General features: G+C 44.4%; 1 protein-coding gene across 2 annotated transcripts in view; it reads right to left on the bottom strand.

The window, feature by feature from the left end:
- The window catches only part of LOC134585403 (squalene synthase-like), an 88100-nt gene extending 72364 nt beyond the window's left edge, over window positions 1-15736 (bottom strand). The window contains exons 1-2 of one of the 2 annotated variants that reach the window (XM_063440812.1): window positions 15701-15736; window positions 6146-6243 (exon numbers count right to left, since the gene is read on the bottom strand). In XM_063440812.1, coding sequence (XP_063296882.1) covers window positions 6146-6237 — 92 coding nt within the window. In that variant the 5' untranslated portion in view covers window positions 6238-6243; window positions 15701-15736. Of the gene's footprint in view, window positions 1-6145; window positions 6244-14728; window positions 14828-15700 lie in introns of those variants that run through there. The other variant, XM_063440811.1, reaches the window with a different exon arrangement.
- Window positions 15737-16040: the final 304 nt, after the last annotated feature.

Genomic DNA, 16040 nt, shown 5'->3' with positions numbered 1-16040 from the left:
CCGTACCTTTCTAATGTTACCAATGACGTCACGCCCGCGGCCGGTCCAATGAGGACTCGGGGCGGGCTTTTTAAGCTCACTCTGTTCGGGGAGTCAGTTCCCCCTGATGAGCCTGTGTGTTTGGTGAAACGCACGTCGGGGCTCTTGACATCGATCCGACTAGGTGTGATCTGACGATATTTGGTGTGCTACTCTACACATAGCCACCTCAGTTACACCCAGGATTTTTTGACCTAATTTTCTGTAGCTGGATCATCAGACTACAGTCCACTAAGACTAAGATTGTCTTCATGTTCTAGCTTAGCCTAGCACTGTTAGCACTACAGATAGGTGCCCTTGAAGGCACAGATTAGGGCATTTTTTGCTCCTCTGACAGACAGTTATTTGAGATTTACTCTTTAGACACAGGTGCCCTTGAAGGCACAGTTTAGGGTCTATTTTCATTATCTCACTGGGTGCTAAGCAAGGGGTACAACCTTCCTGCCATTGCAACTGTGCCACCCAGATATCTCACCTCTAACAGTGAGATTCTGCCAGGCTAGACTGGGCAACGATTATTATTTGTTTTTAAGGGGCACGTACTTTTGAATGCTGTCTCCACACATACCCCCCCCGGTACTAACCAGCAGACCACTACAGCCCCCTCTCTGTAGGGACATTACTCTGGTGGACTGCACGTATCGGACCGCGGTGTGGAACCCCCTTCTGATACCTTCAGAGTATGTAACGGATCACCTGGCACCCCGACTGGGTACCTCCGTTAATGGATGCTCCTAGTGCTTCCTGAGGACTCCAAGCACTCTGGCAGACACCACAATCACCGAATCCGAGAAACCTTTTAAATTCTCCCAAGCATATGAATGCTGTAGACCATTGAATAGGAACCATACGAATAGGCTTGTACTCCTAGCAGTCAACTGGAACAGCATGCAATAAATCCTTCCCCCCAATAATGAGACGACACATCACTTTGAGGGTAAAACAGGAACTCTGGACTGGCTCATCCAGCCTGGCTTTTATTACACTAATCCACATACAGGCCACACCCAGGGGGAGGCATAAAATAACCAATCACATACATGGTTCAGCCCACACATCCCCTCCCCTCAGATAACATTAAACCCAATTATCCGGTACACTTTTCCAGCCAAGTTCTGGATGTACCCCAAAAACAGGGGGTACGCCTTTAAATCACCCTTATTAAATAGCCCTTATTCAGGGGGACAACATATCCAAAATTCAAGTCATTCGGATGAACAGTTCGGGAGATATGAGGTTCCAAAGATTTGACCGACCGCATGGGTAAAGTATCCGAAAACAGTTCCATGCATTTTGGCCCTGCGGTCGGTCACAAACAAGGGAATGAAAACAGACGAATTGCCTGTGTTATAGAGCCTGGAGAGGGTTTGAATGAATTCCCTTGTTTGTGGGGTTCTTTCTACCGAACGGCGGGTCATTCGGTAGTTTCTATACGAATTTCTGGAAGTATGGAGGTCTCAGCGGTGTTTGCCTAGTCAAGTGTCCGATTTTAGTTCCAGACACTCGACGGCAAAACACCGCTGTTCGGTAGTTTAAGATGGCCGCCGCCACGTGTTTGTTTCCCGAATGGCGGCCACCCAGAGGACAAAGAATACATTACACTGATTGCCAATTACCCGTTTGCAACATTGTTGCAAACTGTAATTGGAGGCACACTTATTCCTGGGTGGTCTGGTTGTTCGGTAGTTTCACTCAATATAATGAATGGAGTGATTCTACCGAACAATCAGATGAATGCTGCATACATATCCCAGGTTAAACTCAACACATAAATACATATGTAATATTAAAGGCAGTATACTGGAATATGCTCCACAGTCTTAAAGGGACAGTAGTCCCAAAAGTCCCAATATGTCCATCGCTGATTTTAAAGGGCCAGTAGCAGCAATATAAAGTACAATATGCCCCAAATAACCCAGGGACCATAGTCAGCAGGTAGGAGGCTAGCAAACAGGCTTCTCCAGGGCCCAGTGGCGAGGTTGGTTTCGCCACAGAGTATATCAACACCCTATAGATCATTGCGATCATAGCAACTATATGGTGCCGATCACAGTTCCCATGCTCGGGTATGCCGCAGAAATAACCAGACGGCAATGATACAGTGTATAAACTAGCCACTCTAGCTATTAGCGGACTTTTTCTATGGTGTGCCGGACCAAGGTGCTCAGATCATGACTAACACTGGTAACTGACGATAAGATACTGTGTTACTTTCTGGTCTATACATACCATACAGTGCACATAGCAACCTTGCTTAGGGACATATCTCCTTGATATCTTAAATAGTATCAACACCCTGCAGATTTTTGCGATCAGAGCAACTATATAGTGCAGATTATTGTCCCGACGCTCGGGTGGGCCACAGATATAACTAGACGGCACAGATACATTGTATATATATTAGCTACTCCAGCTAGTATTGGAGCTTTCTGTATTCTAAGGTGTACTGTACATATCGGACCAAGAGGTTCAGATCATGATTAACACGGGTAACTGACAATAAGTTACTCTGTGACTCTCGGGTCTATACATACCACACAGTACACATAGTAACCTTGTTTAGGGACTTATCTACTTCACCGTTTTCGGTGACTTGCGCCCCCGTTTTTTTCTTATGTATATATCTTTTGTCTTTTTTCACTTCCCGTTTGTACATATTCCTCACTTAGTACTATTAAGTTTGAGTCATTTGTTTCTACCTCAGTTATCCATCACTGGGGCAGCAATGACCACTGATTTTGTTGTTACCAGTGCGTGTGTTGAGAATTAAACTAATAAAGGATCAATTTGATTAATTAATTTCTGAGATTTTCTCCGATATTATACAGGGACAGAACTGTTCTCTTATTTCTTTGTACTCATTTACTTAGGGTTATCCCCTCATCTGTCCCTCAGACTTGTTCCACACCTATATAGGGCCTACCCCTCTAATTATCAATTAGACACGCTCCAGGATGGTCTCCGGTTCGTGCGGCTGTTCGGTTCCCGAACCATATAGTTCAAATACACAAATGGAGACTTTTACATTATATTACACAGGGTCCATAGTCTGTGGGAAGGAGGCTGGGAAACTAACTTGGAGAGGGGAGTTTGTCACACAGCTGTTTCCCCCTTTATAATTTTTTTCTCTGCCAGAGCCTTCGGGAAGCCAGGGCGTGTCTTGCGGATAGTGCCGCAGGCCATAGTCTCAAAACAAAATATTCTGGAGGTATATGCTATTATAATAATTATCAATGTAGAGGTGGTACCCCTTGTTCAGTAGCGGGTTCATTTTATCCCAAACAATTTTTCCACTAGTCCCAACTACATCAGGGCAACCTGGGGTATCCCGGTGGCTATCTTTACCTTTATATACTCTGAAGGTATAAACATATCCACTGCTAGTTTCACATAACTTGTATAGCTTGATGCCATACCGGGATCTTTTGGCTGGGATGTATTGCTTGAACCCCAGTCTACCCTTGTACTTCATGAGGGACTCGTCAATACATATATTCTTTTGGGGAGTATAAATTATGCCAAATTATTTATTAAAATGGTTAATTAGGGGGCGGATTTTATAAAGTTTGTCATACTGCGAATAATCTTTGGGGTGGCACTTCGAATTATCATTGAAGTGCAGAAAACGCAGTACTGATTCGTATCTGGGCCTACTCATGGTCTGAGAGAAAATGGGAGTATTGCATACTGGGTTTTTGGACCAGGACATTCGGATGCTGGGCTTTTTTATAATTCCCATTAGCATCGTTAGTGCCCAGAACTGTTTTAACTCTGGCACATTGGTGGGGTACCAGCTCTCTTTTGTGGCAAGGTGACTTTCTGCATTTTGTGCCAGATACTGCGCTGCATAAATATTTGTCTGTGTAACAATCTGCCCTAAAAAATCATCCCCAAGAAACAGCTCCATAAAACCCTGGGAGCTATAGCTGGTCACGTCTGCCTGAATACCAGCAATGGCAGTAAACACAGGGATGTCGCGTACAAAATTGTTAGGGGGCACCCAGTTATCAGTGCCAGGAGTAGTGCCAGGGATATCGGCACTTTCTTCATCTGTGTCTGGCACATAGTCAACTGCTGCACTCTCTGAGGAAGTATCGGTTGCCTCCGAGTAGGTCGCTAATAAATTATATGCCTCCTCGGCACTAAACATTCTAAGCATGGTGAAAGCTTAAAATTAACTTTTTGCATTTTTTTTTATTTTTTAAACTTTTTTATACTTTTTGGGGGTTTTCTGAACTTTTTTTATACTTTTTTCACTTTTTTAAAACTCTTAAAAACTTTCTGAAATTTTTCAACCCTAGCTACCCTAACACTAGATTCCCCAATTTCCCCCTAGCTTTCACCCACCCCAACTATCTAAATAACTTTAAATGAATAAAATAATAAATTAAATAAATGTAATGCCTGAGGGTTAAAAAAAAAATGAAAATGATCCCATGCGGATAAAAACAGAAATCAGATCACCGCTAAACACAGTGCTTAAATTAGCAAAGCAGAAATGCTTTGACTTAAAATAAATTAAAAAAATTTCTCTTTTTCCCTTTTTTCACTTATTTTAATACTTTTCTAAACTTTTAAGAACTTTTTTGATACTTTTTTCACTTTTAACAAACTTTTAAAAACTTTCTAAAACTTTTTAATGATCACATGTGCTGGGACAGCGCTAGCGGCTGTTGCTGGTCTTCCTCAAACGCCGAGGCACCCACCAACAGCATTAATGCCACAATCGCGGTGATCTGGCGTTAACTTTAGTAAATGATGGAAATTTTCCGTCAAGCGTCCCTAAGTGTAGGTCTGCCTTGATGGAAAATTTCCATCAAACGTCATTAAGCGGTTAATAAAGGTTGTGTTTCTATAAAATGGTTGCCTTTGATTGCATGCTTGTGTTTGTATTTTAATTTTTATTGTGGAATTTTAAGTGCAGGTTTACTTGTATGTAGTATTTGTGTTTGAATGAAGTGGTGTGTTTGTATGTAATGTTTGTGTTTGATTGCAGGGGTTTGTTTGCATGTTGTGTTGGTGTTTGAATGCTGAGATATATGCACATGCACTGACACATACATACTTATAGAACTATACATACAAACTGTCACATACACAGATTGACACACAGATGCTCACTGACATTTACACAAAGTGACACAGAGATACATACACATACAACTGAAACACAAAGAGACATTCATATAATACTTTTTATATTTGCACCCACCCTCCTGTTAGCATACTTTTTGTGTGCAGGAGGGTGGCTTGCTTTGGGTCCTGCTGCTGCGAGTGTGGGGTCTTTAGCAGCTCTCTCCTTGTTCTCTTCCCCCATGCTGCCTGTGCCACCTCCTCCATTGCTCTGCTTCTTGTGCTGCGCTCTCTCTATGCAGCTGGGAGAAAGAGACCTACTCTGACTTCCTCCCACTGCTGCCCACGCCACCCAATAAGTAGGAGTGGTCGGGCGCCACGGTCCCTGTTAGGTCCGCTGATGATAAACATCAAAGAAATCAGTCATTCATAACTGTTATTTTTTCATCTAAAATCTTATTGATCCAGGCTTAGCTCTGCTTATATCCAAGAAACCAATATCAAAACACGAGCTGTGGAATTCACCGAATTCAACCCATGACCAGACACGTGGACAGCAGGAGAATTAACCCTACAAATACCAGGACTGGGCAGATTATTACAAACCGTTTCGTGTTACTAGGTTCCATTTTACATAATAGTATTTATTGGTATCATCTTGTGATGGTATTATTTTGCCACGGTTCTTTGTGAGGCTTGGATACATTGTTTGAAATCACAAGATGTTTCAAAAGATTCAAAGAAATGAATTGTGTTTATTTCATTGTCAGTGATTTCATACAATGTACTGGACAGTGTAACAAGGTACATTCATTGTTACTGAACTAAATGTCATCCCTGGGCACACGGCATCCAGGGTATCATCTTGGCAAAAACATATTATATTCATTTTGTAGTTTAAAAAAATAGTTGGTTTCCAATACTTGGTGCAAACTCAAATAGCAGCCTAACAATCTCTGTCTACCCGGTGATATATGAATCATAATTGATACTCCAGGGAGAGCTGGAAAGGGAAGAGATAAATATGTTTTACCTTAGCTCCCCGTCCAGAGTCTGGATCACAGCAGCAAAGCTCCGGCTGGTCTCATTCATATACCTATAACAGGCCTGGAGGCTCTTGCTCATTGTGTTCTAGTGGGTAAATAGAGACAGCATGAATTGTAAATATGAATAGGAACAGAAGAGCAAACCATTTCTGCATCATAAATCATTGTATCATGTATAAAGGGTTCTAGTTTGTTGGTGTGCCATTCTATGCACAGTGCCAGCCATTGAATGTCCTGAAAAGTTGCACAAAATAAATACAGCTGTAGATCGGTATTTGTTTTACCTTAGTTTTTAAGTTAGTGAATAATGCAAAGTTTTACTCTGATTTAGAGTCTGTAGAAACACTCACAGATCGCAGGAAAAGTTGATTATCTGGTGCAAAGTGGTAATTTGATTTAGTCAGTTTATCCATGTCGTGGCATAGGCTTCAAGTGTGACCGAATCTGAATGCATTTTCAAGAATTTCTCTGCAAATGATGCAGGTTGTGTAGCAAGCTGTAGTGGTTATGGTGCTTGGAGTGTTTCTTTAAAGAAGCCCTCCAAATACCTAACGCAGTTCAGCTTAATGAGGGCTTCATGTGTAAAGAGTGTGTCCTTTTACTTTACAAAAAGAGCAGATTTCAATAGAAATTAACACTTTTATAAGTTAATCTTGTTATACCCACTTTCTGTCAATCAGACAAGCAGTCCTATTATTTACTGGTTTAGTTTGCTCAGTGGAGATAAATTCAAGAAACTGCAATTGCCCAGAGCACCTGCCTTACAAATACTTCTCACTGACCTGCAATGGGAAGTCTGTGATTCTGTGATTGATTTGAAACACTCACTAACACACACACACACATACACACTGACAGACACTCGGACACACACTGTCAATGACAGACACACAATCTCACTGATTTGAAACTCACTGATAGACACATAGGATCATAGAATGTCGGCCCGTCTAGTCTGCCCAATCTTCATAATACTTGCATTAGTAACTATTCACAATTTCCAATGGCACACGCCAAAGATGCCCTCTGTCCAGGGCCGGACTGGCCCACCGGGATACCGGGAAATTTCCCGGTGGGCCATCGGCACCTGGGTCTGCTGGCGGCCGCTGGAGGAGGTCTGCTGGCGGCCGCTGGGAGAGGTCTCCTGGCGGCCGCTGGGGGAGCTGCGCTGGCTCTGCTCCCCCAGAGTGCAGCTGAATGAGACCGGGGCCGGAATATGACATCATATTCCGGCACCGGTCTCATTCCTCAGCGCGCGAGGGCGGGAGAGCCAGCGCAGCTCCCCCAGCGTCCGCCAGCAGACCTCCCCCAGCGGCCGCCAGCAGACCTCCCCCAGCGGCCGCCAGCAGACCTCCTACAGCGGCCGCCAGCAGACCTCCCCCAGCGGCCGCCAGCACAGGTGCCCCTGCCCCAGCAGCCTCCTGCACTGCACGACCCCCTGGCAGGTAGGAGTAATGTGTGTCAGTGTGAGTTTGTCTGTGTGTCATGGTGTGTGTGTCTGTCTGTGTCATGGTGTGTGTCTGTATGGTGTGTGTGTGTGTCTGTCTGTCTGTGTCATGGTGTGTGTGTCTGTGTCATGGTGTCTGTCTGTATGGTGTGTGTGTCTGTCTGTCATGGTGGGTGTGTGTGTCTGTCATGGTGTGTGTGTCTGTCTGTGTCATGGTGTGTGTCTGTATGGCGTGTGTGTGTGTGTGTGTGTCTGTCTGTGTCATGGTGTGTCTGTCCGTCATGGTGTGTGTGTCTGTGTCATCGGATGTGTGTCTGTCTGTGTCATGGTGTGTGTCTGTCTGTGTCATGGTGTGTGTCTGTACGGTGTGTGTGTGTCTGTCATGGTGTGTGTGTGTGTGTGTGTCTGTCATGGTGTGTGTGTATGTCTATGTCATGGTGTGTCTGTCCGTCATGGTGTGTGTGTCTGTGTCATGGGGTGTGTGTCTGTCTTTGTCATGGTGTGTGTCATGGTATATGTGTGTCTGTCTGTGTCATGGTGTCTGTCTGTCATGGGGTGTGTGTGTCTGTCTGTCATGGTGTGTGTGTGTGTATGTCTGTGTCATGGTGTGTCTGTCCGTCATGGTGTGTGTGTCTCTGTCATGGGGTGTGTGTCTGTCTGTGTCATGGTGTGTGTGTGGGTCTGTCTGCGTCATGGTCTGTCTGTGTCATGGTCTGTCATGGTGTGTGTCTGTCATGGGGTGTGTATCTGTCATGGTATATGTGTGTTTCTGTGTCTGTCATGGTGTATATGTGTGTTTAAAAATAGTGTTTTTGCTCACCTTTTTTTTTCCCCACGCAGCAAGCTGGTCTCCCCTCGACTGGCCCTGCCTCTGTGGCTGAGATCATCAAGCTTGATGATCTCAGCCAATCCAATGCTTTGCCATTGGATTGGCTGCAAAACGTTACACCAATCAGCCTCTCCTCATAGAGATGCATTGAATCAATGTATCTCTATGGGGAACGTTCAGCACCTACAGAGTGTGGAGGCCCTGAATGTAGGTGCACTGACACAGGAAGCACCTCTAGTGACCGTCTGAGTGACTGTCACTAGCGGTGTCACTTTGAAGCAATGTAAACACTGCCTTTTCTCTGAAAAGTCAGTGTTTACGTTGAAAAGCCTGTAGGGACATGCATATATATATATTACTCAATCATCTGTCATGGCAAGACATAGCCTTACAATTTACACGCGACAATATATGGCACAGTGACTTATGGGACTGGCATACATTTTTTATCCAGGGCTGCTTTGTATCCCCAGTCCGGCCCTGCCTCTGTCCCCACTAATATGTATCCTGTGCCTCAAACCACGTATTAGACATATCAAAGCAGGGCCGGACTGGCCCACCGGACACCGGGAAATTTCCCGGTGGGCCGGCACACTAGCGTGCACCAGCCCCGGCCGCAATTACAGGGTGACCGGCAGGAGGGGAGCGCTTTCCCTCCTGCCGGTCACAGAATGTAGCGTGGCCGAGCAGGCAGACCGGGTAGGGGAGCTTCTGTTCCCCTACCCGGAGTAACAGGAAGCAGTAAGCGACCCGAGAATGCTCCTCCCGCGAGCAGGCAGGTTGGAGTTTTGCCGTGCGTTACCATGGCAACGCTCCGACCTGCCTGCTGTTCTCGCGGGAGGAGAGCAAAGTCAGAGGAGCTGCAGGCTGAACAGCACGTGCCACCACTGGACCACCAGGGATTGAATTGAAGCTGTTCCCCCTCTCCCCTGGGCCTTGACCAAAGGTAAAGGGGGAGGGGAGTAATAAAAAAGTTTTTTTTTTTAAATATAAATATATCAATGCTTTAACCCCCCCATACACACACTACACTCCTCCCCCTCACCAACAGCACCCCCCCACACACACAGAACCCCCCCAACACAGAACTCCCCCCACACACACAGAACCCCCCCCACACACACAGAACCCCCCCCACACACAGAACCCCCCCACACACAGAACCCCCCCACACACAGAACCCCCCCGCACACAGAACCCCCCATGCACACAGAACCCCCCCACGCACACAGAATTTCTCCACGCACACAGAATTCCTCCACGCACACAACCCCTTCACGCACATAGAACCCCCACACACACAGAACCCCTTCACACACACAGAACCCCCCCACACACACAGAACCCCTTCACGCATGAACAGAACCCCTCCACACATAAACAGAACCCCTCCACACATAAACAGAACCCCTCCACACATAAACAGAACCCCTCCACACACACAGAACCCCTCCACACACACAGAACCCCTCCACGCACACAAAACCCCTCCACGCACACAAAACCCCTCCACGCACACAAAACCCCTCCACGCACACAAAACCCCTCCACACATAAACAGCACCCCTCCACACATAAACAGCACCCCTCCACACATAAACAGCACCCCTCCACACACACAGAACCCCTCCACGCACACAGAACCCCTCCACGCACACAGAACCCCTCCACGCACACAGAACCCCCCACGCACACAGAACCCCCCCACGCACACAGAACCCCCCCCCCCACGCACACAGAACCCCTTCATGCACACAGAACCCCTTCACGCACACAGAACCCCTTCACACACACAGATCCCTTCCACGCACACAGAACCCCTTCACGCACACAGAACCCCCCCACGCACACAGCACCCCTCCACGCACAAACGTCACTCTCTCCACGCACAAACGGCACTCTCTCCACGCACAAACGGCACTCTCTCCACGCACTATGCTGGCGCGATGCATTACGGGGCTGGTATGGAATTTTTTTCCAGGGCTGCTTTTCATTCCCAGTCCGGCCCTGTATCAAAGCACATAAGGACATAACTGGACTATCCACAAAGATAGATAAAAAAAATTGTTCTACTATTCCTTACGCACCATGAAAAAACCATGCCAACTCTAACAACCTTGTTAGAAAGATATAAACAATGCTCAAAAGACACGGGCATTTATCTATAGGACTCCCTAAATCTAGAATGTAAACACTGCAAAAGATATACCCCTTCGACTGGAGGAAATCCTCTTTAAAATACTTGAGTATTAATTTGACGAAATCTCATACCCTCTTAATACAAGAAAACCACAAACACCTACTATATAAATTAAAGACTAAATTGACTAAATGGAAGGATCTAGAGATCACAGGGAATAATGGTCCTGACACACTCATACCCACCAGTTTGGCTGCCCTTGAAAAATGCGTGCATTTCTCCAAACAAACTGCAACACTTACTATGGGCAACCTCTAAGCTAAATAGAGATAAACTAGCACTACTACCAAGCACTAAATTCCTGGTCACCGGCTGAAAAAGTTGGGTCCCGGGACCTTATGTGTTAGCTTGCCATGCCAGGCTCCCACTCACATCCGGTAATCCCTTTATCATGACATCACGAAAGCCCCCTGTACACACACACACACACACAAAACAGCCTCTGGATATACACACTAAAGCCCCTATTAACACACACAAAACAGCCTGTGGGCATACACAATAAAGCTTCATATACACACACACAAAGCATTGTGGGAGTTGTATGACAGATGGGGATCTACATTTTGGCCATTCTTGTGATATGATGGGACTTAAAAAAAAAATCTTCCACTTGGGCCCTCTCTACTTTAGTTTCCCCACTAGCCTCTGTCTTCAGCTAACAGCAGTTAGGGAAGGTCCTCACCATTCCCGATCAGCCCCTCAGTTGGGGCAAGCTGGGAGGCTGCATAAAAAGTTTAAAAAATCAGGACTGTCAGGAGGGGGAGGTTTGGACACGTTTCTCACTGATGTTCCGGCGCTCTGACATTACTCACCATGCCTGCCAGAACTTTAGTTTCATATCTTGCGTGAGGGCTGTGGGCTGATGTGCTGTCTCCCAGTTCTTTGTGGCAGATAGCCAGACACACAGGAGTTAAGTGCACAGAGCTCCTGACAGAAGTCAGAAGCCAGGAGTATGGCAGGCAGAATCAGGACTGGGAAAGTAACTGTGAGAAAATGAGAAGCAGAGCCTCTAGGAGTCAGTCCAGACTCAACTGCAGCCAGAAGATACACCACTGCAGGTACAGCAAGGGTAAGTGTCATAATTGGCTGCAATGTATACACAGTGTTATAGAAAATATAGTGTGCTGCATATAGGAAGTGAAATCCCATCACACACAGACACACACTACATCCCCAGCACACACACAAACACACTCCATTCCCAGCCAAACACTGCATCCCTAGTACACATACACACTCTATCCCCAGCACACACAGCCACACACTGCATCCCCAGCATGCACACAGACACACACTATATCCCCATCACACACACAGACACAAACTGCATTCCCAGCACACACAGACTCCATCCCCAGCACACAAAGCCAAACATTGCATGCCCAGCACACACACAAAGAAACACACTACATCCCCATCACACACACAGACACACTACATCCCCATCAAACACATAGACACACACTACATCCCCAGCACACACAGACACTCTCCATCCCCAGCACACACTGCATGCCCAGCACACACACAAAAACACACTACATCCCCAGCACACACAATACATCCCAGGCACACACACAGACACATACTTTTTTTATTTATTTTTTTTATTTAATTTTTATTGAAATTTTTTTAACTTTAAATACGTATAAACATATATATTGGCTCATATTTAGAGCCAGTTACAAACAATAGTCAATGTAGGATACAAATCATTCATTTACAATGAAATTTCACAATTTAGAAGTTAACTATTAGAATCTTTATCACAGTTCGTTATTACCATAGTAGTCCAAACTAAATTAAGTCTGGCACAAAATTACAAGTATCCAGCAAAATTTCAACAAATGTTTTTCAATAGTCTGCAAAAGACTTTTTAATACCTCAACATTGCAAAATTCTAAATAGATCATAGGATCCGACATTGACCTATCACTCACTCTTACATCTATACCATACATTCGTATATGATTTGGGTTATCTCATACAAAAAGAAAAGAATAAATAAAAATCTTTAATCCTTATTTACTGTAGCACTATTGGAATAAAAGTGGTTTATACGCTCATATTAACTCTCTTCGAGAAGTTCTTCCTTTTCTTTCCCCCTATTGTCTATTAATTTAGTTTTTTCTTTCTCTCTCTGCTTTCTTTCTTTTTTTCCTTTCTTCTTTCCCCTTCTCTCTCTTTTTCATTTTTTACCTTTCTTTTCCTTATCTTTTTTCCCTTTTATTTAATTATATATATTTTTTATACTTAAACCCGTTTAATATCTGAAATAAGACTCAAATAAAGATCTTTAATTGTGTTTTTAGAGTACAAATTTGATAAGAACCCTCCCATTTCCATCTCTATTTGTGTAATTAGTCGGGCTTTCAATTGATGGACATTCGGTACAGCTGTTTGTTTCCAAGCCTTAGCAATCAATAATTTGGTTGCCAAAAGGCAATGAATTGTCATGATCTCTGATTTTTTGTCTAGTTTCGTTCCATACAAATGTAGTAGTGCTATTTCAGGTTTATTTGTCAGGCAGATGTCTCCTACCTTGCAAATTAATTTAAATGAGAGATCCCACAAAGGTCTTATTCTAGGACAGTTCCACCAAATGTGCATCATAGAGCCATCCATGTGGAAACATCTCCAACAATTGGGGGACTACTCTGAGAAATTTTATGAAGTTTGCTTGGCACCATGTACCATCTGTAACTTACTTTGATGACATTTTCTAATATATTCAAACAATTTATATATTTTTTCACTCTTAAGTAGGCAAAACACCATTGATTATATTGAATCTCTATGCCCAAATCTCTTTCCCATTTTTTAAAAGCTATAGGAATATCTGATATCTGATGTACACACAGTGTGCTCCATATAGGAAGTGAAATCCCATCACACACAGACACACACTTCATCCCCAGCACACACACAAACACACTCCATTCCCAGCCAAACACTGCATCCCTAGTACACATACACACTCTATCCCCAGCACACACAGCCACACACTGCATCCCCAGCATGCACACAGACACACACTAGATCCCCATCACACACACAGACACAAACTGCATTTCCAGCACACACAGACTCCATCCCCAGCACACAAAGCCAAACATTGCATGCCCAGCACACACAAAGAAACACACTACATCCCCATCACACACACAGACGCACACTACATCCCCATCAAACACATAGACACACACTGCATCCCCAGCACACACAGACACTCTCCATCCCCAGCACACACTGCGTGCCCAGCACACACACAAAAACACACTACATCCCCAGCACACACTACATCCCAGGCACACACAAAGACACATACTTAATCCTCAGCATGCACACAGACACACTGCACTCAAGGACAAACACACACTGCATCTCCAGCACACACATACAAACTACATCCCTAGCGCACACATTGTATTTCCAACACAGACAAACTACATCCCCAGCACACACTGCATCCACTACACTAACACACACTGCACCCCCTTGACACACTGCATCATTAGCACACACACATTAAATCCACTACACTAACACACACTGCATTCACTACACATTCTCTGCATCCATTAAACACATAAACGGCATCTTTGGTAGAACGGTTTTGGTGAGGGTTAGAGGGGTTGCAGTAGGTGAGAACAGACATCATTTCTTTCTTGGACCTAGGCAGCACAATGTCTTGGGCCAGCCCTGCTCATTCTCAATGTTTATTATAGATGACCCAGACTCACTCCAACCCTCTTTTCCATAGTGGGACCCAAACTCACCCCATTTATAGGGGAGTGACCCAGTCTCATTCCATATCCTTGTTTTGTAGGGGGATACACCCCATTCCACCCTGTTTTATAGGTGACACACACTCACCACATTATTCCTGTTTCATAAGAATACCCAGACTCGCCATCTCCCTGTTTTATAGCGGATCCAAAGTCACCCCATCCTCTGTTTTATAGAGGACCCAAACTCACCGCATCTCCCCAGTTTTATAGTATGTATCAGACTCATCCCATCCCCCCTATTTTATATAGGATTCAGACTAACCCCATCCCCACTAGAATTACAGGGGGAGACAGACTTACCCGGTCCAGTTTGAGCATCACTGCACAGCAGCCTCCCATCTTGAACCTGAATAGGTTGTATATCTCTTCGGGATGTCTCAGTGAGTGGAGGATATCCATGGCAGCTCCCGGTGGTTGGTATCACTTGGGAGAATGAGCAATACCACCCCAACCCTCTATTTATAGACTCCACTGTTCAGTAAAGCCCACCCACCACACACTGCAGCCAGTCACCACTTCACCAGTCAGCACTGAATTTACCTGAACAAAGTGATTGAAAGGCTTAGTGTGTAATTTGTGGACCTGTTGATTGGGTAAGGCACTGGGTGCTGATTGTCTGCTGCTCCTATCCTGGCAAAGCATGCAGAACCTGTGTTCTTACCACTTAAAGTCTGTCATAGAATAATCACATACAGCAAGATTAACCCTGTGCTGAGCAATCTCCTTAAATCGTACATTGTGTTTCTTTCAGCAGACTTGTATGTGAAAATATGCTGCCAAGAATGGAAAAATATAGATCTTTACATAAATTCTACATTAATTTATAGTTTTATTATTGCAATTTATCCACTTTAATAAAAACACAGACATTTGGGATAAATTGAATAGTTTTTTTTTGTTAGCTATTGGGAATTTTACATCAGGATAAAAGTCTATTATAGACTGAACCATTGATGCAATGTGACTGTATTCGCAATAAATATTCGAATTTGGTTGAAAAGTCTAGTAAGAGCTCTCCTTCATGACCATTGTTTACCCGAGGCTGGAGATTGCTCCATGGCAACAATGCCTTGGTGCAATCCCACGTTGAAATATGCAAAATGTTAGAAAACGGGTGCACTCTGAGGTGTTTCCATAACTTCAACAGTGTTTATTCCAACACAACATCACAAAAATAATTGATCGACTTATCGACCCATGTCAAGATCAATGTGACATTTAAAAACTTGTATATATATATATATATATAGGATAATTATGAAGTGTACTCACCCATCATGTGCAAACCTCTCTCTGATCAGTGCTAACCCGGAAGTGGATACAGAGGGTCCCCTGACGTGACTAGTGCAACATGATGACATAGTTCCCCGTGCTACTGTAGTTGCTAAGTAACAGATATACAAAAGTGAAGATCATGACAAAAGGAACTGATAGTGCTATAAAAAAACAAGGAGGATCAAGCTGAAGGATAATGACAAATATAAAAGAAAATCTATGGAGAGCAAAAAAACGGGGCGCAAGAGTATACTGAGAACGGACAGCAGCTGAAATAGCCTGCTCTTCGGTGGGTCCCCGCTCAGATCTCAAGCTGGTTTTAGCTCATCTTGTGCCA

Source organism: Pelobates fuscus, chromosome 2, assembly GCF_036172605.1.
Source record: "Pelobates fuscus isolate aPelFus1 chromosome 2, aPelFus1.pri, whole genome shotgun sequence".
In the NCBI taxonomy this organism is placed as follows: domain Eukaryota; kingdom Metazoa; phylum Chordata; class Amphibia; order Anura; family Pelobatidae; genus Pelobates; species Pelobates fuscus.
Note: the sequence above shows the minus strand (reverse complement) of the source record. Positions and strands in the feature narration are given on the sequence as shown.